Source organism: Cebus imitator, unplaced genomic scaffold, assembly GCF_001604975.1.
Source record: "Cebus imitator isolate Cc_AM_T3 unplaced genomic scaffold, Cebus_imitator-1.0 Scaffold26, whole genome shotgun sequence".
NCBI lineage: Eukaryota > Metazoa > Chordata > Mammalia > Primates > Cebidae > Cebus > Cebus imitator.
Window position 1 is genome coordinate 387,486 of NW_016107341.1, and position 24,801 is coordinate 412,286.

Below are 24,801 nucleotides of genomic sequence, written 5' to 3' on the forward strand. Positions count from 1 at the left end.
GGCTGTTTAGCCTGTGGGTGCTTCATATTCTGAGTTTGTCTTTTTTGGGTCACAAAAGTCCTCTCATTATAATATTTTCTAGTCTTTAAGCTTCCTAGAGGTAGGTACTACAACTTATTCATTCTTTTTTTCTGTTACGGGATGAAAGTGGCCCCCAAAAGGATATGTCCACATCTTAATCCCTGGAACTTCAGAATGTTTATTTGAAAAAAGGGCATTTGCAGATATGGTTAAGGATCCTGAGATGAACCCATAGTATCTACTTAGATTGGCCCTAAATCAAATGGCTAGTGTCCTTGTAAGAGAGATGGAGGACAAAACTGACACAGAGAAGAAGATGATGTGAAGATGGAGGCAGAGATTGGAGTGAGGTGGCCACAAGCCAAGGAAACTGGCAACCACCAGAAGCTAGAAGAGGTGTGGAACAAATTCTCCCATAGAGCCTCAGAGACAGTGTGGCCCTGCTGACACTTTCATTTCAGACTTCTAGCCTCCCACCTGTGTGAAAATAAATTTCTATTGTTTTAAGACACCCGGTTTGTGCTAAGCTCTTACACCAGCCACAGGAAACTAAAGCACTCCCTACCCATGGCACCTGGAACAAGACCTGGCACAAAGATTCTCAGCAAATTTTCCTACATTCATAAATGATTTATGACTAAAAAGACTGATAGAAATAGGACAGTATTTAGTAAGAATAAGCCAGTTTTAGTTTATCCATGCTTTCACTCCCTTATTTAGATTAGTAAATATTCAAATTTAGTGACAAGCCTATGTGCCTGAGCATGGCTACTGGCGGTTTGGAAAAGCATTGGAAAATAAGATATCCTGGATTTCTATTGCCTCATTCAGCTGTGAGTGGTGAGAGTGATTTTCTAATGGAATGATGAAATACTCTGCTAATCCTTTCATAGGAATTTAGCTTGTTTTTGGAAATGAGAGCCATCAAATCTTTTCTGGCAGCCACAGTCTCTATATTCTGAGCATAGGAACTCTTTAGTTGTCTCATGTCTCTATCTGGGCAATTCTGGGCTGCCCTACAGGTGTGGGTTTAGAAAACCAGGATGTGTATTATCACTGAAATGGCCTTATATATATGGTGTTGCTACCAGTCAATTTCTGATCATTGTGGACTGAAAGAAGTCTGAACCTGCTCACAACTCTTCAGCAGGGTAACAACTTGAGTTTGAAGTATGCATAGATGTGAACAAAAGCACAGTTAAGACAGTTTCTTCCAATATTAAAAGAAATGATTTGAAGTCATGTTCAAATTACCTTGAGTTATTTAAAAAGAACAAACCATTATCCACCATGCTGGAAAACCTTGAAGGTTTTATTCTCAATATCTTTACATTAATACAGATGCTTTTTATTTTGTGCTGAGAAAATCAGTCTGTTACACAGAATGTAACTTTAATATACAACATAGAAACTCATCCTAAATTAGTTACAACAAGGACCTACAAAAAACTTCATAGGAAAAAAAGTTACGTAATATTGCCACCGTATTTTTTTTTTTTAGTAGACTGACCCTGTCAGACCCTGTCACCAATGCTCAGCTCTGTAAACATGGTTATTTCCATGTTCTGGGGAAATTGTTAATAATAGGGACACTAGAATCAGCCTAGAAAGTCGTAACACATCACTATATACAGTCCTCAAAAATAATTTATCATACTGTTTCTAAAAAAAGGTACTAGGGTTGTTCTTTTGCTCTGTTTCCATATTCTGGAGCTGCACGTGAGCACTTTTGTCTAACAGTCTAAAAACACAACAACTGAACTGCAATTCACAATCACAGAGATGAGGTGGTGGAGTCGAGGACTTCCCGCCCATTGCACACCGTTGGGACATACGTGCTTGCGGAGGCTGGAAAACAAAATGGGACAGAAAAGTTGACGTTAGTCAAATGGGACACAAAGGTAATAGCATGAAGGATACAATGGGCTTTGGGGACTCAGGGGGAAAGGGTAGGAAGGAGTAAGGGATAAAACACTATACATTGGGGTTCAGTGTATATTACCCAGGTGATGGGTGCACCAAAATCTTACAAATCACTGCAAAAGAACTTACTCATGTAGACAAATACTACATGTTCTCCGAAAACCCAAGAAAGTAAAGAAATGTGAACAAAATAAAAACTCATTTTAACTTGGCTTTGGAAAATGCTAAGTGGTTCAAATGCTAGTGTAGGTCAATTTTTAAATATGTTCTGCTCAAAATTAGTTTGCAACCAGGAACATACCACCACTAATGCTACACCTTTTGATGGGAGAATTTATAAGTATAATCATCGTTGAAGGAAGTCACCTGTGGTTTGAAAATTAGCTTTGGTAGTCTATAAACTGGTTAAAATACAATGTGTAAAATCAAAAGCTCACTGCGGTTTTTTTTTTTTTTATAGGTTACTAAATTATTTACTCTTTTCAGCACGTTAATTAGTTTTGCTCTTTATACAGGGATGACTCTCATATTGTCCATGAGTCATCTGTGAACTCCATTCCCTTAGAGAATGGTTTGATATATTTTAATTGTTCAAGTGGATAACCTCAGTAAAAACACCAGTAAGGGCTGGGGTGCTAAAAGCTTCAATTTCATGACAGTTCTTATCAAAGATACTCCAAAGGGATGGTGCCCTTGTTAATGATAATAGTGACAACATTGTCATGATATGCATATAATATGGATATGTATATTCCTTCTTTTCATGGCACTCAGATTTCCTAGATACAACTCTTAGCTGTTAACTTTTGGTAAGGTTTTATTTCATGAGAAACCTAGGTACAGATAAGTTGTATATATTGCACCTTTAATGCTTTTTCTTTTCACTGAATGAGAACAAAAGCAAGGAGCCCCATTCTCTATGGAATGAAACCATGTAGCCAAGAAAATAGGTTAAAGAGATGGCATTTCATTACATTTAAGGTTTTTCTCATACAACCCCTTAGCCTGTACGTACTCTCACCAGTAGGAGCCGATCCTCTGGGATACTTGATCACAGCCCAAATCAAATTGACTAGCCATCTGTTCCATTCTTCAGGAGCATCTCTTAAAGTTAACATGAAGATAAACTGGCTTCATGCTTAAATTTTCATGCTTGATAGTGGACATATTATTGACTCATACATTTGCCTTTTACCTGTGCAACATTCCTGTTAATTTTCTTAAACAGGAGCAACTATTTATGAAATTTGAGATTATATGGCATTCAGTGGGCAAGTATTCACTATACTTGTGGCACTGAAGTCTGTCAGCAGGTCCACCATGAGGGAATCTACAGCCCCTGAGTTTTGCATTGATTACTTGGCTAGGTATGTAAGAAAATCTATGAAGTCAAGCTTGTGTGGCTACCTCAAGTTACGCTGGAGTCATATGACATGCTAACTCTTTTGGAGATATTTTTTCATCTTATTGTTAGGATCAGGTTCAATTTTCTTTACAATATGAGCCCATTAAAAGCTGTAGTATCTCCAAGGGCAGGTATGGGGTAATCTGCATTTCCCGAAACTGTGACAATGAAGAAATTATTAACAGTATGTGCCAGGTAAATACTTGAGGGAAAGTGGTCATAATCATAATTCAAAATGTGAGGGCTTTATTATTTGTAAATACTTTAATTAGATAAATTGTTTCCATATATTGCATCTAATACTAGCTTCATCAAAGTTACATGAGGTAAGAGAAAGGGCAAGGCAAAGTGAGATGGGTTACTGGAAACCTAGGAGAGCACTCTAGGCCACTCAATATGTGCTTTTTCTGCAGCCCCTTGTATCCAGCTGCCTACTTGACATCTTCATGTGGATGTTTAAAAGCCACTTCAAAATCAAAGGCCAAAGCTGAACCCTTGATTCCCTAACCTGTCCTCATTTAATGGTTTCCTCAGTGAATGGTTTTGCCATCTGGCCAATTGCCCAAACACTAAAATTTATGTTTCATTCCTTTTTGTATCAACTCTTCCCCATGTCAAACCTATCGTCAGTTTAAGTCAACTCTAGATTTACATCTAACTAGTTCTCTTTGCATCTACCACACTGGGGCAACCATGATCTTCCTCCTGACCACTGCAAGAGCTGTACCACTGCTCTGTCTGTTTCCACTGTTGCTTTTTTGCAATATATTTAAAATACTCTTACAGCAGTGAGAGTATTTTAAAATATAAGTCACCTATATATGCCCTTCCAGTGGTTTCCCTGTGTGGTCTCTTTACTCTGGCTTATAAATCCTGCTGTGATTTGGACCATGCCTCTCTTTTTGTGTTTGCCTCATTTCAAATTTTCTTTCCTGCTTTTTGCTTTTGTTCTCAAACATGGCAAATGTTTCTCAACTTCGTGCCTTTGCCGTAACATTTGCCTCTGCTAGGAACGTTCCTCCCTCTGATCAGCTAGTGTCTGGCTCCTTGTCATCCACATCTGAAATGTTATCTCGAAAAGGCAGTCATCAGGCCACCTAATTTAAAATAATAGCCAAACAGTTACTATCTGTCATACCACCCAGTTTTGAAACTCAGCCTAGCCCAGTTGTTGCTGCCTGAGTTTTTTCTTGCTTATTATGATTTTTGGTGTAGCATCCTACAGCCTTGACTAGAAAATATGCAGGGGCTTTAGTTATCAGTTTCATTATTTTATCTCTAGTGCTAGTCATGGAATAGGCCCTCTATAAACATTTCCTGAATGACCATATAAATGTTTGCATTTCAAAGAATCAGGAAACCAGCGGAAGTTTCAAGAAAGAAATAATCTTTTAAACTAGAGAAGTGACCAGCAAACGTGAGGCCTAGAGGCAGCCTTATTTTAAAACAGGTGGGCTTTTGCTTTTCAAGCCATATTGTGACGATGACCATCAGCTATCCTTGCCAAGAGAACTGACTCAGGTTGTGAGCTCCCCATACAGGCATGCTGCCTTTGACATTTTAAGTAACCTCTTTATCTTTTCCAGGATCAAGCTTTATTATTTCTGTGCAGGCTAAAAATGAAATTTTTAGTGATTGAAGAGGAATAATGCCTTACAGGGATAAGTCTAGGAGTACTAAGGCCTGGGTTTCTAATATCCCCTCTTAAGTTTGTATCTGAAGCCACACGGATGTTACCCGTCCTCTTATGGAACTTGATGTAACGCTATTCTTTGGAGTGTACTTTTATAGTCAGATTGCCCATTGCATTCTAATTTCTTAAAAATTAGGTGTATCTTGCCTAGGTGTGAAGGACAGAGTCTACAAAAGATAGCTTCATGGAAAGTTCTCCAGTTTTAGTATAAAATAGTCATCTACTATGTGCCCCATGGACATCATTATGGAAGTTAATAGAACAACTTTGTTTCATCCACCTGCTTCATAGGGACATTCAAAGGTGCAACCTAAGTCAGATTATTTGAGAGGAAGATAATACAAATTCAGTGTCTTCTTATAAGAAATAGCAACAGCCAAAAATACCCACAAGATTCTTTTTGCAACTGCTTTTCCTCCTAAATACCTTTTAATGTGTCAAAAGGAACTCTAACTTGTACTTTTCTGCTTCTCTTTTATTATTTCATCTGTAGCTTCAGAATTCTTTTATGCAAAAAAAAATTCTCATTTTTGCACGTGCTGTTGAATATAGTAGGGGAGATTATTGTTTTATGAGCTTACTGTCTCAATTACTTTGCTTTTCATAAATATTTTACGTATGCCTCACATATTAGCCCATCTGTTATTCACCAAGGTAGTAAATTGTGTAGAAGGGCAAAGTACTGTCATTTGTGTGTGTATGTTTGTGATGAACTTTTTCTATTTTTCTGATGAAATCCTCATGAGATTTTTAATGGTGTAAGTTTAGCACATTTTCTTAAGTGCGGTTAAGCAAATTTCTATAATCATCCTTTCTACCAGACATAAGAGGCATGAAGCCTTATTTTTGGCTTTCCTGGGACTTAGGGTTAGTAGCAACTATTGGTACTCTAGGATAAGGTATGCTTTTTGCCATTCAAAGTGAAAATTTAAGGTAGCTGAAAAGGACCTTGTAGCTTCCACTATTGATCACAAAAGGGTAATTCACAGCTATCAAAAGGCATATTTTGCTTCACAAACTGGTGAAACATTGGAGATCAGTGTAACCAAGTGGCAGCTTTGTCTTGCTCTGTGAAATCCACTTCTCTTCTACCAGTAATGCATGGGCTAGCCAGGCTTTGGAGAAAATTACTGTATTTTTCAGGTAATTGGACTCTCGATCAATGCTAAATATATTTATTTAATAGATCTTTATGGCTGCCAAGTCTGTTAGTCAATTTACTGGCTGAGACTGGTTGCTGAGAGTCAGTCTTACTTTAGCAGTGTTACTTTGTATCAGTCTCAGAAAAAAAAATAAACATTTCGACAAGACAGACATTCCAATTTGCTCCATCTGTTCCATTTCCTTGCTTTTGATGACCCCAAATAATTTTTCCCAGGAAGTCTGTTTGTTTAAATATTTTACTGTTATGGTGATGGAATCCAGTTTCCACTAGCTGCTTGTTGTCTTGTGTCCTGCTTTGTTATTGAATCTTTTCTTACTTGTCATCTTAATTTTACTTGTGCTAGCGTCCCTTGGTTCCATTTCAGGAGAATCGTATTTGTTGATTGATTAATATATGTTATCTGGGCAGATTAGGACACTACTACTGCCCGTTGGTTTGGTATTCTTGCTATGTCAAATATTTCACAGTGGAAGGCAAAGAATTCATTATTAAGAAATCTAGACTGGGCCTGGTGCAGTGGGTCAGGCATGTAATCTCTGCACCCTGAGAGGATCACTTGAGGCCAGTTGGGAGTTTGAGACCAGCCTGGGCAATGTAGCAAGACCCTGTCTCTAAAGAAATTAAGCTGGGCAAGATGGCATGTGCCTCAGGTGCTGAAGTGGGATCACTTGAGCCAAGGAGTTTGAGGCTTCAGTGAGCTAGGATTGAGTCACTGCACTCCAGCCTAGGTGAATGAGACCCTGTCTGTCAAAAAGGGTCTCTTCCAAAAAAACAAAAAAGAAAAGAAAAGAAATGAAAAAATATAGACTGAATTCTCAGTGACTACTTCCTCTTTATGACCCAAGTAATGGTTTTAAACTGTTAACAGTAGATTTAAGATAATCATATTCATTATGCCATAGGATAAAAATCTGTAAATCCAGGATTTAGTTGCCAGTTGGGGAGGTGGAACTATATGAAAGCAATGACTTCTTCATTCAGTGATTCTTTTCTTGTGAGACAAGATTTATGGAAAAAGAAGGTATGGCATGTACCTTTTTTATGACTCATAATATAAATTAATTAGCTTACCAACAAAAATAGCACTTGGTCTTAGTCCATTTTCTGTTTCTGTGACAGAATATCACAGACTAGGTAATTTATAAAGAAGAGACATTTATTTAGCTCATGGTTCTGAAGGCTGGAAAGTCCAAGAACATGGCACTGGGCATCTGGTGAGGGCTTTCCTGCTGCCTCATGGCATGGTGAGAGGCATCACATGATGAGACAGAGTAAGCATCTAGTTCAGGTCTCTCTTCCTCTCCTATGAAAGCCATCAGTCCCATCATGGGGGCTCCACCCTGGTCACCTTATTTAATCCTAGTTACGTACTAAAGATACCACCTCCAATCAACATATGAATTTGGAAATTAAGTTTCCAACACATGAAATTTGAGGTCACATTCAAACCATCAGTTTTCAACTAAATACTTCCCTCCATTGTTGCCACGTCATGTTGCTTTAAAATATCATGTTCTTTTACTCTCTTTTTCTCCCCTCAGAAAGTACAAAAAAGGATGCCCAATAAATAATTGGTAAATGAGAAGGCTCAATTTTTATGCTTTTCTAGCAATTCTGCATTCTTTTCACTATCTCTTACTTGCTCAACATCAGTGATTTATCCTCTTTTCTTTCAAAATATGTTTTCAGACAAGGATCAGAAATTTACTCACCTTGAGGCTCAGAAAACTAATATGAATTGCATGTGCTACTATGCCTAGGGACAAAAGTCTAAAACCAAAAGTGTTAGACTCTAATAAAATTAGTTTTAGCCTTCCTTTCTAGTGGAACTAATCCTGTTAGCTTCACCTTTAAATTATGTACCGTATCAGAACACTTTATTAGCTTCTACTGCTATCACTCACTCTGGTCTAAACCACCACCATTTGGACTACACCTCCTAAATGATCTCTCTGACTGCTCCCTCTTTTATATTTTGACCACACAGCTAAAACTCATGCTTTTAAAGTCAGGTCAAACCACAACTCTGATGAAACCCTTCTAGTGCTTTCTCATTTCTTTTGATAGAAGAGTGAATGTCCTTACAATGACCTCCAAAGTCCTACATGACCTACTTCCTCTCTGTCCTCCTCTCCTCTCACTTCCACCTTTGTTCATCTTCCTCTAGCCACATTCAAACCTAATTTGCTTGGCCAGGTGACTATGTAGTGTTATTAGGGGACTCTCAGGCATATGCTGCTTTGTTTTTTTTGTGGAGTTTTACTACAGAAAAGAAGCTTGGGCATTATGTGATATACTTTTCTTTTATAAAGAGCCTCTTTGATGTTCTCCCAACTTTGGCCTTTGCATTTGTTGTTCCCTTTGTCTGGCATGTCTTTCCATCAGATATTGGCATGGCTCACTTCCTTCATTTCCTTCATGTCTCTACTCAAATGTCATTTTATCAGAGAGGCCTTCCTGTCAACTCTATTAAAAATAGTAACTCTACATTTCCAGTGTGTCTTACTTGTTCATTCTCCATTAGTTTCTCCATATCCTTTATAAAGAGCTGATATGTACTATTGGTTTATCTGTCTGTGCTCCTCCTCTGGCCTGGTTACAATCCAAATATGATGAGTATACAATTTTTCTGTCTGTTAATCACTACATCCTAGAGCTTATACCAAAAGCTTCTTCAATGAATGAATGAATTGAAGATAGGTCACATCAGATTGGTTATTTACTTGATAATACGGTTTTACTCTATGTCCCCACCCAAGTCTCACCTTGAATTGTAATCCCCAGATATTGAGGGAGGAACCTGGTGGGAGGTGATTGGATCATGGGGTGGTTTCACCCATGTTGTTCTCATGACATCTGATGGATTTATAAGTATTTGGAAAGTTCCTCCTTTGCTTGCTTCTCTTCCCTGCCACCTTGTGAAAAAGGTGCCTGCTTTGCCTTCCGCCATGATTGTAAGTTTCCTGAGGCCTCCTCAGCCAGGCAGAACTGTGAGTCAATAAGATCTCTTTTCATTATAAATTATGCACTCTCAGGCAGTTATCTATGGCAGTGTGAGGATGAACTAATATATTTATTAAGGGGGATCTCTCCAAAAGCCTATAAATTACATCAGGTAGATCAGACATATCCTGCATATATATTTTCTCATATAGGTAGGGATTTTTATGCTATATAGGCACATAAATCTATCCATTTGTCGATTTTGTCCAGAGAATTTCACTTAAAGTAAAAAAAGAAATAGGGAAGAGAAATTGATGTTGGACTCTTTGCTTGTTTTAAAGAACTGAGCATCTAAAAAGAAATGTATGTGCAATGGTTTATTATATACATTCCTTTCTAAAATAGCATATCTACATAGTTTTAAGCATAGCACCATGTTACCAAAGAAATTTTATAAACTTGGAGTTATGTGGAAATACACATGGCTATAGGTATTGTTCATACAATATTCAGCTCTCTGGTTTAGGACTGCTGCGTTTGCATTCTGTTCATATATACAAGACAGAATGTGGAACTGTACAATGTAATTTAATTCAAGAAAGTGATCATTGCTTTTTTAAAAAACTACATAATGGGAGAAACTATGTCTTCAATATAAACATTTAGTCAGTCACCACTAGCAATATTATTTTATTTGTCTTCATCAAATTACATTTTCTGAGAAGCTTTGTGGGTAGCTCCTCTAGAAGATCGCACCTTCTCTGTGTGCAGCCTGGTCCTGTGGACCACTCGGGTCTTAGCTGGACATGATTTATCCCTGGCATGGGGCTTTTGAGAGGAATACGAGTCTGTACCCATGCTGATAGAACAAGATGCCATCAGGTATAGAGCTGAAAAGTAACATTTTAACTTAAAAAAATGGAAGTTGCAGATGCTGAGCTTTTCATTGTCAGAATAGTCTATGAGCTGAATTTTGTAACTGAGCTAAGGCAGCAAATCCAGGGAGGCCAGAGGAACCATATAGCAGCTTTTGAGAATTTCACCTATGACTTGCTACCAAATTCCTTAAAGTATCTGGTAGACAGGGCCCTAGTTTTCTAATCTAGAAATGTGGTTATTAGAATAAATGTCCCAAAGTGGCCCTTGCAGCTCTGGTATTTGTAGTCACTGTTATTAAAGAGAGTGGGCTATACCTGCTTGAGGAAAACCTAGGGACATATCAGAGATAAAGAGAAAATGATTTCAGAGATGGAAAACAGCAGTTGTGAAACAAACGCAATGACGGTGTTAACAGAAGAAAGGAGAGGTACTAAACATCAATTCTCTAATACATGTAGAGTTACCTGTTATAGCTGGAGACTCTATTCTTCCATTCATAATGACAAAGGGAGTGAAAAGGAATGGAATGAGGTTCTCAGGAATGCTGTGGACTTTTTTTTTAACTTTTAGGTTTGGCGGTACATGTGAAGGTGTGATACATAGATAAAAGCATGTCACGGGGGGTTGCTATACAGATTTTAAGTGATGAAATAAGCCCAGTACCCAATAGTTATCTTTTCTTGCCTTTTTTCTCTTTTGGTGGGGGAGCAGATCTTGCTCTGTCACCCAGGCTGCAATGCAGTGGCATGATCTTGGCTCACTGCAACTTCCGCCTCCGGGGTTCAAGCGATTCTCCTGTCTCAGCCTCATGGGTAGCTGGGATCACAGGTACGTGCCACCATGCCTGGCTGATTTTTGTATTTTTTTAGTAGAGATGAGGTTTTGCCATATGGGCCAGGCTAGCCTTGAACTGCTGACCTAAGGTGATTCACCTGCCTTGGCCTTCCAAAGTGCTGGGATTACAGGTGTAAGCCACCACACCCAGCTTCTTTTATATGGACTTTCTAAAGGGAAAAATAGATTAACATTTACCTAGTTTGGATGTTTTGGGTATATTCTACATGGAAGCAGCTGGCTTGACTTGCTGAATATTCTAGTTCTTCCTTCACTGCCCATTAAAGATTTATGTGTATGATATACCTGTGACAAGAAAGACCATCAATTCTGTCTGTATTACCAAACACCTTGCTAATTTTCCTGGCCAGGCTAGTGCATAGTGTCATGTGGGACTCCCTGAGTACAGGCATATGATGCTATTTTTTTGGGAGTTGCACTATAGAGAAGAAGCTGGGGCATTACGTGCTATGCTTTTATTTTATAAAGGCATATTCAGACTTCATCAACGGCTTGTCTCCTGCTAACTAGGCCATTACCTCCTGCTAACTAAGCCAAAGTCTGGTCTTCACGTGCTTGCTTTCTGTGGCTGTAGCTGTGTGGAAAATGCTGCCATGACTCTAGAAAACTGTTCACTTAACCTTTTTATGCTACTACTTTCTTTCTATAATGCAAAAAACTTTGTGATAATAAATAATTCTATTAATTGAACAGTTCACACATTGCAACCTAGACAAGTGACTTTCTCAATAAGGTTTTGGCAGAGAAAATCAATCTCCATATGCTTACAGCTCCTTGGGGACCAAAATCATCACTAGGTAGTAGTAGTTTCTTGGCTGATATTCATGATAATGACATACATACATCTGAACGGTTACCATGAGCAAGAGACAAATATCCTTATAGGACCAAGTCTGGGTACATAATAGCTCTGAAGACCATGAGCACACATCATTTTTCATCTCTCTCTCTCCCCAGTCTATGCTGATACAAAATCATATTAGTGCCAATACCCTGACCTGCATGACTGCTATGGGGTTTTATGCTATGTAACTTCATATGTACTTCCAGCCGTCTCTTAAAATGTTATGCAGTTCTATATTCCCAACATATGTTCTTGATTGCCTGTCCTTAGGGACCAGCTCTGGGAAACCCTTTTTCTTCTAGAGCAGAAGAGAATAAAAATGACCTCTTTTTCATCCAGATGCAAAGAATGTTTGCTTATGTGTGTGGGTGTGGGAGTAGAATTAAAAGTATGAGTTTAGGATTTCAAGGTCTCTCAGTTGTACTGTCATTTGAAGGAGCATACTCACTTGTAGTAATATTTTCTGAGTGTCCAGGTTCTTCTATGCTGGAAATGCCTTCCCTGAAATTTCCAGAGGGAGCCTGGGAAATCACTGCATGAGGATGTGGCCATTGGTGTTATGAAGCAAAGGGTGGAAATTCAGAATCCCACTCCCTCTCTGAAACCCTGATTCCTCTTTGATGGTCTAGAGAACCTCTCTGCACTGACTGCACTGATTTCAGTGGATGAAGTAGATAAGGATGGTTTGGGTAGAGGTCCTCAAAATATTTTCCTTGGACCACTTCTGTTGAAACAGCTGGGGTATCTGTTATAAACCAGATTTTTGGCCTTTGCTCCAGACCACATGATTCAGAATATCTATGGGTGGGACCAGGGCATCTCCATTTCAAAGAAGTTATTTTTCATATACAAATATCTGAGAACCATTGATCCTTGGGTATTCTTAATGGAGAAACATTAAGGTTTCATTTGTTTTTATTATTCTTCTACTGTATATAGTTAATCAGGCACAACTTTAATTGTACTCTTTTGCACATAGCAATGTGTAAAACATTTCAGTTTTCCAAGATGTTTTTAACCATGTTCATTCTTTCATGGCTGCTTTTGAGTTTGGTTATGCTTTTCCAGTTTTTTAAAGCAATTGCTCAGCTTTAAAAATTGCTCTTTCTGCTATCAACCACCTTGGCTGCCATCAGGAGACCCTTCTAGTCTCCAAAGTAATGAGATATTTCTCCTACTCTCTTGCCAGAGAATTAACTTAGAATTGATATGGCTGTACTTTCCAGTTGGGGTAACTTCTTGTTATCATACAGGATTGTGTCGTCAATGTAATTCTTGGTAAGATGCAGTACTGGATTAATCTGGGATTTGGAAAGTGTGGCATAATTAAAATGGTGACAGATTCTTTGTGAGGTGAGGTCTATGCACCTCCCCTTGAACCTGAGCTTTGATAAATGAGCATGGTACCAGTTATGCTGTACCAGTTTCCTGGCCAAGCCAGTTTCTATTTCCATTTTTATGGAACATGCTCTTTAGGAGCCAGTATGGATAGGCTTCCTGCCAAGATGCCAGAAACGAGTGAAACCATCATCAATCTTCCAGATCAGCTCAGTCTCTGCTTAAAATCATGAAAGAAACTCGGCCTCATGAAGCAGATGAACCAAGCCTTATCTGAATTCCTGACTTGTAAACTGTGAGAGATAATAAGAAAAAGAGGTATTGTTTTAAGACTTTAAGTTATGGAGAAGTTTGTTATGCAGGAATAAAGTGGAGGAAATGAGATAAGCATATTTTCATATTAGCTTACTCTCATCTCTACATTGGGTTTTGTTTTTACCTCTGAAAAGAAAGTAAAAAACGAGCAGCAATATGGGTAATGGTTACCCAATGAAATAAAGTTATAACATTTTCACTGGAAGAACATAAATTGTACAACCCAAGTAAAACACATGCTTTATCTAATGAGCTCAGAGCAGTTTAAGGAATGTTTTTGATTTATAAAGCGACGTATTTCCTAGTATTTAAGAGGGAAATGAATATAAATTGAACTGAATATGTAATAGAGGAAACAGGCACTAAGATATTAAATGAATTGCTTCAATTCTTAGCAAAGTGGGTTAGTAACATGTTCATGCACAGAACTAAATTCCGGATAGACCACTGGCCTTTAAACATCTTTGATTGTGATTCATATAAGTAAATACATTTCACCTGGACCTGGTACACATATACATATATCTTCTCATGACTTACCTTTCTTGCCTTACCTTTACTACATGTAATGCACTCTAAGATTTTCTATTATTTTATTTTAAAAGACACTGGCTAAAGATACTAAATTTCATGACCCAGTAATGGCTTATAATCTACAGTATGAAAATCACTGTCCTAGACACCAAGATTCATGGGACCAGGGACTCTGTCCTATTCATTACTGTGTATACAGTGCTTAGAAATTTTTGGTGTGTAGTAGGTACTCAAGAATTTAATGAATACATTTCTTGATATTAAATATTTCCAATTTATGAAAATGAGAAGGATTTTAATTGAAAGTCAGGAAATCCAGGGTCAATTCTTGACTCTTGAATCACTGTATATCCTTGAGGAGTAACTCCAGTTCTCAATTTTCTTACCTATAAAATAGAACTTGTGATATCTGATACTCATGAGGACAAAAATGAATTCATGAATATACAACTACTTTGAATAAAAGATGTAAAAATGCAAATAACAGGTGAATGTATTTGTTACTTATGCCCTCTAAAATGCCAGAAGATGTTATATAAAATCTTCACTTTGTCACATGATATCACCTCACTCATTTTGATTAGTTAGGGAAATATTGCTGAAACAATGAGGTCTGAATTTAGACATTTAAAAAAAGTTTATTTAAAATTTTGTCAAGTAACAAAACATTCCAAAAATGTTCAAACACCTGTCTTGAAGTACTAATTGGGTTACTATCATATTAGCATACTGAGTAATAGTTTAACAGGTCTGCTGTGGTTGCAGTACATTGTTTTTATGTAAATGGATATTTCTGAATTTCTAACAAGAGACTTGGTTGAAGAAAGTGCCCTTGTTATCCCTTCTAGAATTTATTAATTTCCAGCATCTGTATTAGAAAATTCTGCTATTTCTAAATTACTGAGGTCTGGATATATGCGATTTTGAATAACGTCTGCAGAAGACTTAGGGACTCTGCTAAATTGTTCTAGTAACAACCAAAAGTTCTGAGCTAGCCATAGGACAATTTTGCTGGGATAACCTTTTTTTTTATTCTCCCTGAAAACCCTGCCAATGACCTAGCATTATGAGAACTTTCCTAGCTTGCTCTCTGGGAGAGGCTGCATGATACAGTGGTTAAGTGCACTGGCTTTGAAATCACTGGAACTGGCTCTAAATTCTGGTTCTGCCATTTTTAAAGTGTGTGACCCTGGGTGAGTTTCTTTACCTTAAAAGGTTGGAGTATTGATTAAGACAGCACACACATGCGCACATGTGTGTAAAGTATTTAGCACCATTCCCAGCATATGAAAAACACTCAACAAATGAAAATTCCTGTTATCTGCTGTTGTTATTTGTATTTGTTATTGACAATTCTCTCTGGTCTGGATTAGGTAGCTGTTAAGATTAGTCTGCTAAAGAAGAGCTTTGTTTGCTCAAGGAATAAATATATTCTTTAAGATCCAAGGAAAACAATCTCACAGGCTTTGCCATGCCCTGAAGCTCAAATTTTGTGACACCTTGGAGTTCTGCTGGAATGACAGGAATGTGCAGCCTATCCCTGAACACATGCTCTCAGTCTGTCAGTCTTCCCTCTGTTTTCTGGGTAAGGGCTGCCCTTTTAAATTCTGTACTTTGGTGGAGAAATTGGGGCACTAATGTGATTGCTCACCCTGTGATGCTGAGCTATTTTGAAGTATCCTTTGTAATCTACTCAAGGCAAAATTGTGAAGCAGTCATTTGTCTCTGTCACTTTCTGTCCTCCCTCTCCCTCTCATGGCTCCAGTTCTTTTCTTCCTCCTCATCCCGTGTCAGTGAATTGCTTCTACTTCATGCTGCAAGTTAGCTGAAAACAGTTTAAAAAGTTGTCCCCTTCAGGTACATTTGTGCTTTAGAGAACTCTAAAGAATTAAATCAGTGATTCTCTAAGGATAGTGTTTCAGATATTTGCAGGCCAGTAGCAGAGAGAATGTGGGACTGGGAACTATCCTAGTATCCTTCAGTTCACACTGCCTTCTCAGCTGTAAAAACATTGTGTCACTGAAGTAGGAGGAAGGTCTATTCCAGCATTTTCCAAGGTGTGTTCCACAGGACGTTAGTTTTACTGTGATAAAATACTTTTAAAAGTATTTTAACTTTGTTAATTTTTAACAAAGTTAAATGTGCTTTCTTGCTGTAGAAACATGTATAACACATGCATGTTAAAGGAAATGCTGTTAACTTTCAAGGAGGTATGAAGAACATAGTATTTTTCATTGTTTTTTATTATCTTCCCTTTTTAATTCTTCATGAAGACCCTCTGGCATCTGTGTGACATGGAATATACTTTATAAAACACTAATCTAGTCCAGTCCCCTAGATTAATTAGTAAAATGATGCAGAAAGCAATAGAGTGACTTGTTCAAAATTATCTATTAAATGGATTACAGAACAGGACTAGAGACCAGGTTATCTAACTCCAGAACATGGTCAAACCCCTAATTGCAGCTATGGGTTTAATGTCTTTCTTCCCTGCTAGACTGAATGTACTGCCCAAACAGAAACGTTGACGTGTTTGCTCCTTACTGTATCCCCAGCACCTAGCACAGTACCTGATGCATAGTGTTTAAATCCATACGTAGAAAGATCGACTTGAGATTGTTCATGGGGACATACATGTGTTGCCTATTCTTGGCAGACTGATCCTGACTACAATGCTACATGTGAAGGAGTTAGTGCTGAGTTCCATACTTACACTGAGAATATGTGGTCCCAGTTCCACTGACACTGAACCTGTTGAGGTGCAGTCTGTGTGTGACAACGTTCTTCTGGGGTTGGAACAGGACGATGTGAACCTTGGGTGCAAACAAACATCCCAAGACCACAAAGCCACTCAGGCTGACAGAGATGCACATGGTTGTTGTCTGCACCTACAAGAGAAGGTTGGCTAGTAAGTGTCTGGCTGTACATTCAGTCAAATGGCCAACTAAAGAGAGTGCTGAAATAAGATCAAAATGAAAATCCAAAATAATCGATAGCTTTGTTCTTATTATAGCCAAATACAGTATTTTTTTGGATCTTCTGTGTTTGGGGTAGTCTTGGAAATATTGCTTAGGATTTATAAGCAAACACCATTTGCGTGGGGCACTTCTGAATGCTTGCCAAGACTTCGCATGGATTTTCTTGTTTGTTTTCTTTATATTTTTATAAAGATATTTCTGCAAAACCACAGAAGTTGGAATCTTAAATAGTAAAACATATTCAATGATGAAGCGGCCAGATTGCTGATGATTTAAGTCTATGAACTTGACTTGTTTAAGGTTCACTATATTATAAAAAAATTTNTTCCATCACATATATTCCTCTTTTTGTCGTTACATTTCTCAGTTTGGGCGAAAATGTCCAGTAGTCTTAGCTACCTCCAACGTTTATTTTTGTATGAGAATTTAACTGAACACAAAATTGTGTATTGGAAATCATTCCTGTTCAATAATTTGATGTCATTATTCTTCTGCCTTTGAGCACCCTAAATTGAAATTGAAAAGGTAAAAAAATTTGTTTTTTTTTTTTTTTTTGAGTCTTTGTTTTAAATTTTTTTTTTTTTACATTTTTCTATCTCTCTTGCTTGCTGGAAGCTCTGCCTGTCACTACTGGTTTCGCTATTCTTCATTGGGGAACTCTATTAGCTTTCTTCTGTGGTACCTTTGCTTTTGCTTATTTTGTTGGCATCTCTCTGGAATTTTGATGCATCAGGTAGTCACTGTTCAATCTTCATGTTCTCTAGGCTTCCACACACCCATTCTCTGCAGATAATTTTGACTTCTCCCTCTTTGTTTCCCCTCAAAGTTCTCCAGAACCAGGGTTTATCATGTCTTCTCATTCTCATCCTAGAGTAAATTTAGATTATTTTTCCTTTTGCCTTAGGCACATGCTGTTACAAAGTAGCATAATTTCAAATGCCCTAAATGACTTCAGGCATCTACAAAACATTTCCGTAAAGTGTCTGACCTTCCTGTCTAATCAAGGAGAGCTGAAGACTGAACACATAACTGGAGAAGCCACATCATTTTAGAAGGCCTCCTTTTGTTTTTGATTTTTGTAAAAATTTTAGGCTACTCTGTGGCATAATTCTTTAGACCTTTATTTACTTTAAATGCTGAATGCATAATCCATCCTCATCATTTTAAGGTTCTTGTCTCCCTTAACTAGTCCGGTGCTGTCCAACTTGGGGCCCCCAATTGCAGGCTACATTCTTGTCAACTTCTCAGAAAACAGGCTGCTATCTGATTCTATGATACAAAAGCCTTCATAAATCTCAAATAATTTGTTTTCTACATATACAGGAAATATGATGTTAGAATTGTCCTCTTTCTGTCTCAGTCCCTGACTCTGACTCTGAAGCCAGTGTGAAGCCACTATTTATCAGAGATCACGGGAGGGAGAGACAAAACCAAATGTGTGAAATTTCCAGGGAACCTTTTCTGAAAGCATTTCTCTAACTCTTGAATCTATTCATACACTTTAAGACATTACAAGAATTGGTAAGGAGAGGCATTTAGGAGGAGGGGATCTTGGGAAAAGCTGTACTGTGATTTTTGTCTCCTCAGTGAAAGCCTAGCAAGGAGTGCTTCAATGTGGCCACTTACAAAAAGTCAGGTGTTTCTGCAGGAAGACGATGCCCTGGATTGGGGCCTGATTTCTGCCTTGGAAATCTAGAAGGTGGGAAAAGGCTAGTTGCTCTAGTGACATTGCACAAAACTTGCTACTGTCTTGAGGTAGTCCTTTGTTCTGAGAATTTATTGAAGAAAAGGTTATGTGAATGGTATGGATGGACAAGATGGGCCACACAAGAGCCATATTGCATGGTCTTGGGCCTATGTAAAGTTGCCTGGAGACCTTCACAGAAAGAGGCTGGGGGTGGGATAGCGGGATGCCCTGGGAATGAGCATGGAGCCACCAGAGACAAATCATAATGGAGAACTGCCAGCCAACTCACTCAAGGTCCTGCAGGGAAAAAAGGCCACAGCGTAACTTTCGAAGATCACATGAAAAATGAAAACAACCTCTAGTCATTTTGATCTCTAAGTGGACTTAGAGATCATAATGTCATCTAGCCAAGGTCATGAATGTTTTTTCTCATTGTGCTATTCAGAGCACCAGAATGGAGCCTCACATGTGGTGAATATTTGGTATTTGAGTATGTCCATAGGAATTTCCATCCCAGGATGGGGGATGGTTATCCTTACTAAATACTGAAAAGATAACGGAAGGAGCACTAAAGTTGCATTTTTACCATAGTTTGTGCACCATGTTTATTCAGTATACTTGCTATAAATTTGAAACACTTTTTATTTATTGTAAATCTCAAATATCGATCTCACAGTTTCAGCTATCCAGTTCCTTCAGTAAGTCACACTATTAAAAGTCTGTTTTTATCTGTAATTCTGTGTTGACTGTATACTACCAGCTCATGATGTTGTTTTCATCTTTGTCGAACTTGTAGCAATGCTTGACAGAGTTAATCACTTCCTTCCTTTTGGCTTCTTGGATACATCTTTTCCTCAGTGGTTGTTCTTTGTCTTAGTTATCTATTCTACCTTAACCTTAGGTGCTGGAGTTCCTCAGAGCTCAGGTTTGGATTCTCTTTCTTCACCATCCCATTGAGTTTCATGGATTAAATATTGATGATGTCCAAATACTTATTACCGGTTTTTACCTATATACTTTGAGCTTCTAGAGTTAAATATCCAACTGCCACCATGACGTATCCTTTTGGTAATGAAATAGGCATAGCATAATAATGTAATCAAAATTTGGTCCCTTTCACCAGGTATTCCTGTTTGAGTAAGTCACACCAAATGCCATCCAGTACGAAAGCCAGAGACCATCCTTGATTTTACTATTGCTCTCACACCCACACATCCAGTCCAATGGCAAATTCTATTGGAAAATTATTCTGCATGAACCTCCCATGTTATTTTGTGAGCAAGGCTCTGACTGCCTTTGTTCCAGAATGTCTTTTCAACAATTTTGTGTAGCAAAGAGCTTTAGAAGATAGAGACAGTGCCTACCTCTAGAACAAAGGGTAGCATACTGTTCATTATAAAAGATTCAGGTCCCCTAGTCTCAGAGTTCCTCTCCTATGATGTAACCACTGAGAGTACAGGGGTCACCTGGACTACTTTGTGTAGCCCTGTGAGATGTGGCACTCAGGAAACCTGTGCAAACACTGACACTCTGGCTACTGCTATTGCTGTGAGTCCTTTAGGTTAGCATTAGTAAAACTGCGGTAGGCTAACTTGTTACCTTGTAAGTGCAATAAAATCTCACAATCTTTGACAGTTTTGGCAATGAGGATGGAATGCCAACAGACACGTGGCTTTTTCAGAAAGTATGAGGACCTCAATGGCTGATAAACAGGATTTGAGGGAAGGTGGTGGGAATCAGTAGCAAACATGTTGACTAAATTGTATTGTTAATCAGGAATAAATAGTGTTCTACTTTATTGCCTGCTAAGGAGGAGGATTTGGGGATGTGGTCGAAGGTCGAGTAACAGGAAGTAGGTTTGAACACAGCTGCTAGACTGATGCTCTGGCTGTTAACTCTTCTCTGGAGGGTAGAGTGGGGTGAACTTCCTCCCCAGTTGGATTCAGGTCCACCTGATTCTAATAACTAGTACTAACATTTGTCCTGGGTAGGCAGAAAATTCCACTCTCTTTTACATAAAAATTGCAGAGACATGTACCTACACTGAGCATAGTGAGAGACTTTTCAGAGAAGGTAGAAGCCAGATGCATCATTTGAACTTTCACTGGTTTTCTTGGGAGGTTGAGGCATCAGGGCACATACGCTTGTTAAGGAAGAATGGCAACAGCTGTGCCATTGAAGGATCCATCCCGGCTGTAGTCCTTTATTCCAAACTTAGATCCATTCCAAGATGACAGTCAAAGGATTCAGAGTTTTTTTTTTTTTTTTTTTTTTTTTTTTTTTTTTTTTTTTTTTTTTTTTTTTTTTTTTTTTTTTTTTTTTTTTCATTGTTAATTAAAAGTCCTTAAAACCTATACCTTCCCTTTGTTTCTAGTACAGAGGGTTGGTTTGTTTGTTCTGTTTTTTGTTTTTCAGTGGAACTTAGCTCCCTGGGAAACTATAGGTGAGAGGCACTGACTTGTATTTGGGCGCTTACTCACCTGGATTGGCTTGCAATGCTGACAAAGAATGAGTAAGGGATGCAAAAATATCTAGACAAATTCCTGCCATCAGTGACAGCCCTTATGTTAAAACAAAGCAAGACCCTAAGAGATATTATCATGATGACAGCGTAAATGCCCTGTTAATTTCATATCAAAAAGAAGCAAGTCACACTTGCTGTGTGAGTCAAGGCCAAATTAATTAATTGCACAAGCCACAAGTTCCAGCCAAAAAGCTGTAGGCCCTGGCATCTTCATCAATGGGTCACCAATGTTGAAGCACATGGTGACAGTAATGATGATCTTATTTCATAATTTAGTCTTTTGAGTGCACAAAAATATTGGACCTTCAATATGGTTGAATCATAGGTAGCTGCTGAGTGCTTAAACTGAAAATAAATGTGTCTTCTCTTTTGGCAAGGAGTTGCTCTCTCACTGTGCTGCCCTACTCCCCCCTCTCTCTCTATCCTAATTTCAGCTGTTTTAAGGAAAATATTACTTAAGGCTAGATTAAAATTTCCCCATCCTGAAGGGTGGGTGAAGTTCATGCACACCAGACTAAGTATGCTGAGGAACTTCAGAGAGGGGAGGAACTCAATGTTTTATGCCTTGTTGGTGATAGACATATAAATTACCATCCTACCTATTAGGTGAAAGGCAGAGGTGGTGCTAGTGTGAAGCAAGTAAGGCACTAGCCTGAGATACAGATTTAAGGAGGCATCCAAAATGCATTAATCAGGATAATAATGCAATATTTTAAAAAATCAAAAATAATGCTACGCCCATGATGAACACAATGTCAACACTGTAAATGAGGATAGGATCAATAACAGCAGCGTGCTTTGGTATATTTGATCCTAAGGTAAAAAGAAAACAAGTAATAATGATCTTTTGAGTACTACTTATGCAGGTGTCCTAGCCTACTCTGCATTGCCTTGTAGAAATCAAGACTTGGCTTGGCGTGGTGTCTCACGAGTAATCCCAGCACTTTAGGAGGCCAAGGTGGGCAGATCACCTGAGGTCAGGAGTTTGAGACCAGCCTGGCCAAAATGGTGAAACCCCGTCTCTATTAAAAATACAAAAATTAGCCTGGCACGGTGGTGGGTGCCTATAATTCCAGCCACTTGGGAGGCTGAGGCAGGAGAATCCCTTGTACCCGGGAGGCAGAGGTTATAATGAGCTGACATCATGCCATTGCCCTCCAGCCTGGGACAAGAGGGAAACTCTGTCTAAAAAAGAAAGACAAGAAATCAGAACTCAAGGAACCTATACAAGTGCTGATACTCTGGCTGCTGCTATGGCCATGAGTAATAAAATTATTTGTTTCTGAATCAAGAGTCTTGTGTCTTCTGGCATGAGCATCCTGAAACTGTGGCAGGCTAACCTGGTAGATTGCAAGCAGGGTAAAAACCTTTCACAGTCATTGACAGGTTCTACCTCTACTTCTAACAATCTCCATTGTTAATATCCTACTGTAGGATGATTCTGACCCCAGTACCCACCTCAACTTCCTAACCAGCCTCCCCATTTATGCCTTTTCCTTTTTGTCATGTAGTAATAGAATCTTTTTAGCAGCTTGTTTTCTCCCCCTAAAATTTGAGATCATAAACTCCCCTGCTTAAAAATCTTTCAGTGATTTTCCTTTCCACATAGAATAAAATCTAAACTCTTTGCTATGGCTTATAAATTCCTACATGATTTAACTCTCCTGCCTATTTCTCATATCAAATCAGTCTTCCATTTAGTCATTAAACTGTAGTCATATACTTTTCTTTTCTAAGATACTTTTGTTTAAGAGTGTTTGAACTTGCTGTTTCTCCTGCATAGCACATAGAATTCCAATGCCTGGCTCCTTCCCTTCAGTGGAATATTTTCTTCAGTGGAATATTATGAAATAGGTACTAGCAAAGTAGGGATGACAAACTTTTTTAAAAAAGAATTTGAGATATAATATATATTTTTGAATCTTCAAAATAGTCAACATGGGAAAAAAGGAATTTCTTTGTAAGTATTTTAACCTTGTCAAAATTCTAGAGTCAATTCTCAAGTATCTGCCTACTGTAGGTCAATTGTTTCATCTACTGCAACCCCCAAAAGAACCTAGTCTTGACGCTCCAAGTATTGTCCTTAGTCTAGTAGCATCTCCATTTCCTGGGAGCTTGCTGATATCTAGATTCTGGGTCCCCATCCTTTCTTACTGAATCAGAATCTTTAGTTCAACAAGATCCTCTGGTGATTTGCATGCACATTAAAATTTGAGATAAACTGCAGTAACCTGCTTTTCAAGGCATTTTTAAAAAAAAATTCCATTACAGCATTTGCTACTGAATGAGCCTGCATTTGCATTCATTCATTATTTACCCTCCATCTCCATCTTCCACTCATTCCCCACTAGGCTGTAAGTTACAAAAGAGAAGATAAGTCCTCAAATATTTTTTGGAAGACATGAACAAAACACTCAGTAATTACTACAAATGAATTCCTTGATGGATAACTTTCCACTCAAACATGGCCCCACTTTTATTTACACAATTTAAGCTATGTATTGGATGCCAGTGACTCAGTGTTTGATTCCTAAATCACCTGAGAAGGGTTAGTTGTCATATAGCAGGAGATGACTTTGATACATTTCTTAAAGATCCTTTGAATTTTTTATTCTTACTGAATTTCTTGTTTGCTCTGTATTGAATTCCTATTGCAGCTTCAATTAGTCCTCCTTGATCTAGACTCTGCTCTTTCAAATCCAACCTTCATATTAAGGATATGTCTGTGGTGCACTATGAAGGGCATGATTTGAATCAGAAAAACTACTATTTCTTAATTGTGCCACCTGGGAAGTTAATTATTCTCTGTTTGCTCCTCTCTCTCATGGGTAATAAAATTTGCTTCCAAAAGTCATCAAAAAGAGGATAAGGGTAAGTGAACTCATGTATTTAAAGCATCTAGCAGAGCAAGCTGATCAGGAGGCTTTCTTTCCCTCTTCCCTTTCATGTCACTTTTTTGCCCAAGCAAATAATCGAAACAAAACAAACTGAAGACCTCAAAGCCCTTAAACATCTAAATGAACCACCCCCGCTCCCCCACCCAACCCATTTTCTACCTGAGTAAGACTGATAGTGGCTTCCTTCTGGTTGTTTCATTCCTGTGGTGTCTGAGGAATATTTCCTATATTCTCTAGCTACCTTGGTTGCATTTGCCCACCAAGGTTACTGGGTAAAAATTCCATCTTCAAGAAGTAATCCTGGAAAGATCACGTTCTTACTCACATAACTCTTATGGAGCCCACAGGTATTTAGAGTTTATTTCTTCAATTAATTATAAACTATTCTGTGTTTACAACTCTTGAATTCTTTCTTATTTAATATCTTTCTTCCATCTGAGATATAAACTTTGTGAAGACTGGAATCATGCTTTATGTTTATTTATAACTTACAACGGGTGGCAAAGTACTGAGTTGTAAACCTTGTTGACTGATGCTCAAAATTTTTTCAGCTGCTCTAAAATTATTGCTGCCGATTCTGTCTGAATCACGTGATTTTCCTCTGGGAAATTTTAAATCTCAGTCTTGTTCTGGAATTTCTAGAGCAAGGTCCCAAGTTCAAATGCTTATAGGATCTATGAAAGTTCATAAGTAAGAGGGGCCAGGTGTGAGAATTCAGAGATCAGTGGGAGACAGGGGTAACAGAAGCAAGAGTGCTGCCTTCGGGGTGAGCAGTACTCAGACCCAGCTAATTGTTGAAT

The 24,801-nt window shown here is 38.3% G+C and overlaps 1 protein-coding gene across 2 annotated transcripts in view; it reads right to left on the reverse strand.

Moving 5' to 3' along the window:
- Positions 1–1,312: 1,312 nt before the first annotated feature.
- Positions 1,313–24,801, reverse strand: part of GRM3 (glutamate metabotropic receptor 3) — a 219,379-nt gene continuing 195,890 nt past the window's right edge. Inside the window, exons 4-5 of one of the 2 annotated variants that reach the window (XM_037736532.1) lie at positions 16,629–16,803; positions 1,313–1,869 (exon numbers count right to left, since the gene is read on the reverse strand). In XM_037736532.1, coding sequence (XP_037592460.1) covers positions 1,755–1,869; positions 16,629–16,803 — 290 coding nt within the window. In that variant the 3' untranslated portion in view covers positions 1,313–1,754. The remainder of the gene's footprint in view (positions 1,870–16,628; positions 16,804–24,801) is intronic. The other variant, XM_017523084.2, reaches the window with a different exon arrangement.